At 42.8% G+C, this 2,434-nt stretch overlaps 1 protein-coding gene across 3 annotated transcripts in view; it reads left to right on the top strand.

Moving 5' to 3' along the window:
• The window catches only part of ZCCHC2 (zinc finger, CCHC domain containing 2), a 43,044-nt gene that overhangs the window by 25,277 nt on the left and 15,333 nt on the right, over nt 1–2,434 (top strand). For all 3 annotated transcript variants that reach the window (XM_014529644.1, XM_014529645.1, XM_014529643.1), the window contains exon 8: nt 979–1,114. In XM_014529644.1, the coding sequence (XP_014385130.1) occupies nt 1,073–1,114 (42 nt within the window). In that variant the 5' untranslated portion in view covers nt 979–1,072. The remainder of the gene's footprint in view (nt 1–978; nt 1,115–2,434) is intronic.

Below are 2,434 nucleotides of genomic sequence, written 5' to 3'. Positions count from 1 at the left end.
CACTGGGTACACTGGCTCTTGGATCTCTAAGGAGGTGCTAATTTAGCCTCTGCCTGAGGCTACCCAGCAGGAGCTATGGAGAGATCTGCAGATTCCTCTTCTTTGTTTGGAGTTTGGAGGTGCCCAGATGAGGCCCAGCTGAGAAGCAATGCAAGCTGCTGTGGGGCCTTGGGCCTTCTTTTGGATGTTCTGGGTCTCTCTGACCCAGCTGCAGTTAGTTAGGTAATTTTAGATTGCAAAGGGCCAGAGCATTCATATGCAAAAGCCGCTGTGCACAGCTTGGGTGGGGCGGGGTCTCAGTGAATCAACAGGGCGGAGCAAACAGCTCTCAGCCCTGCCCTAAGAGGCTCCAGGTCTCACTGTTCCGCAATAATCACTGCAAGCAACTCTGAGAGAAAGCTGCCCTCCAGTTCTGCCCGATGCCAGACAGTCCAGTTTCTCCCCGTATGAGTCTGGGTCCCCAGAGACTTGCCCGGAACTGGCGTTCAGAGCAATCGGGAGCTTGTGTCTCCCTCCCGATTGAAAAAGACAGCCGCGTCCTCAGTTGCCAGCCCTTTCTGCATGTGCCTCTGTACCTGCACTTTACTTCCACACCTCCTGAGTCTCAGTGTGCTTTTCTCTTTCCTTCTAGTTGTAGAATTTCCACTCAGCCAGCCTTCCTGTGGTTCTGGATGATGTCGTTTTGTCTTTTAGTTGTATTTTTGAAGTGGTTGTGCGAGGCAGCAATTTCTGGTGTTTACCTATGCCACCATCTTGGTTTCTCCTCCACAACTGTTACTAATCTCCTTAGAGACAGGGGTTTATTATTAAATAGGTAAGATAGCTGTGTACTGGTTTATTCTCATAATATACTTGTTTCCTGTAGCGTATTCTGTATATAGTAAAGAAAAGGTTACTATAGCTTCCTCATTGTATGAAATAGTAGGTTAGATTATTGAGAACAGATATTCATACTTGTATAAACTTTCCTTTTGATAGCACCGTTGGTACAAGTTGTTCTCCATTGGATGGGCTGTCCGTGCAGTATTCTGAAGAGAATGGCATTGTGGACTGGAGGAGCCAAAGCTGCTCTATGATTCAGCACCCGGAGCACTGTGTGGCCTTAGCTGACCAGGTATTTATGAGGGCTTTGTTTTGTCTTCATGCCATATGGTTAAAGCATTGCTACTCAGTAAGAATCAAGTTTTGTAAGCACTATTATGTCAGAGAGTATATCTGGTAAGAATGACTGAAGGAATGTTTGTGTTAGACTTCAAATTTAATTGGTTTATATGGTCTAAGCTCTTCTGAGACCCGAAAAAGTTATTTAGATTACTTTTATTGCTCAAAAAATTAATACATTTTAATATGATGCCTAAAACATTGATTCTAACTAGTGATACATTAAATTGTTATACCAATTTTTTTGCTTTTGAAAGAATTAATTCACATTTCTGTCACTATATTGCCACTGGTGATGTGAATGTTGAAACTGACCTCCCCTCATGAGTAGTTGGGCCAGTTGCTGGCCCTCCTGAGTATAATGAGGACATACTCGCTCCCTTAGGGTATGGTGGGATCAGAAAGCACAGGGCTCTCAAGAGTGTTCAGGTACTATGGCACCCCAGGTGCAGGGAGAGTGCTTGCTGGTGCAGTCATGGAGAGGACCACTTTCTCTCTAAAGAATAGATTTGTTAACCAGATTTTCATTTTTGGACAATACTCAGATTCAAATGTTAACCTTTACTGGAATATTTTTTTTTATGAACTAAAGCATTAAAGCATATTTTGAGAAAGTGTATGTTATCTTAATCCAGTGGTTCTCAACCTGTGGGTCGCGACCCCTTTGGCGGTCGAACAACCCTTTCACAGGGGTCACCTAAGACCATCCTGCATATCAGATATTTACATTACAATTCATAACAGTAGCAACATTACAGTTATGAAGTAGCAACGAAAATAATTTTATGGTTGGGTCACAACATGAGGAAATATATTTAAAGGGCCAGAAGGTTGAGAACCACTGTCTTAATCATACTTTATGGCCTGTTTTCAGAGTATGTTGTTTAAACTTGTTCTGCCTTCATTTCAGTGCCTGCACACCTTTTCTTGTTAGTTGACAAAGTCGTGTATCGCAGTTTTACCAACCTGAACTTTAAGAAAATACTAAGTAAACCTATAGCAAGTACAGTCACTTGATTGTGTTTTATGTAGTCAGAAGAAAATTCAAGTCCATTTTTTTTTTAAAATATATTTTATTGATTTTTTACAGAGAGGAAGGGAGAGAGATAGAGAGTTAGAAACATCGATCAGCTGCCTCCTGCACATCTTCCACTGGGGATGTGCCCTCAACCCAAGTACATGCCCTTGACCGGAATCGAACCTGGGACCTTTCAGTCCACAGGCCGACGCTCTATCCACTGAGCCAAACCGGTTTCGGCTCAAGTCCATTTTT

Source organism: Myotis brandtii, unplaced genomic scaffold, assembly GCF_000412655.1.
Source record: "Myotis brandtii unplaced genomic scaffold, ASM41265v1 scaffold69, whole genome shotgun sequence".
NCBI lineage: Eukaryota > Metazoa > Chordata > Mammalia > Chiroptera > Vespertilionidae > Myotis > Myotis brandtii.
This window is presented reverse-complemented; position numbering and strand designations above follow the sequence as displayed.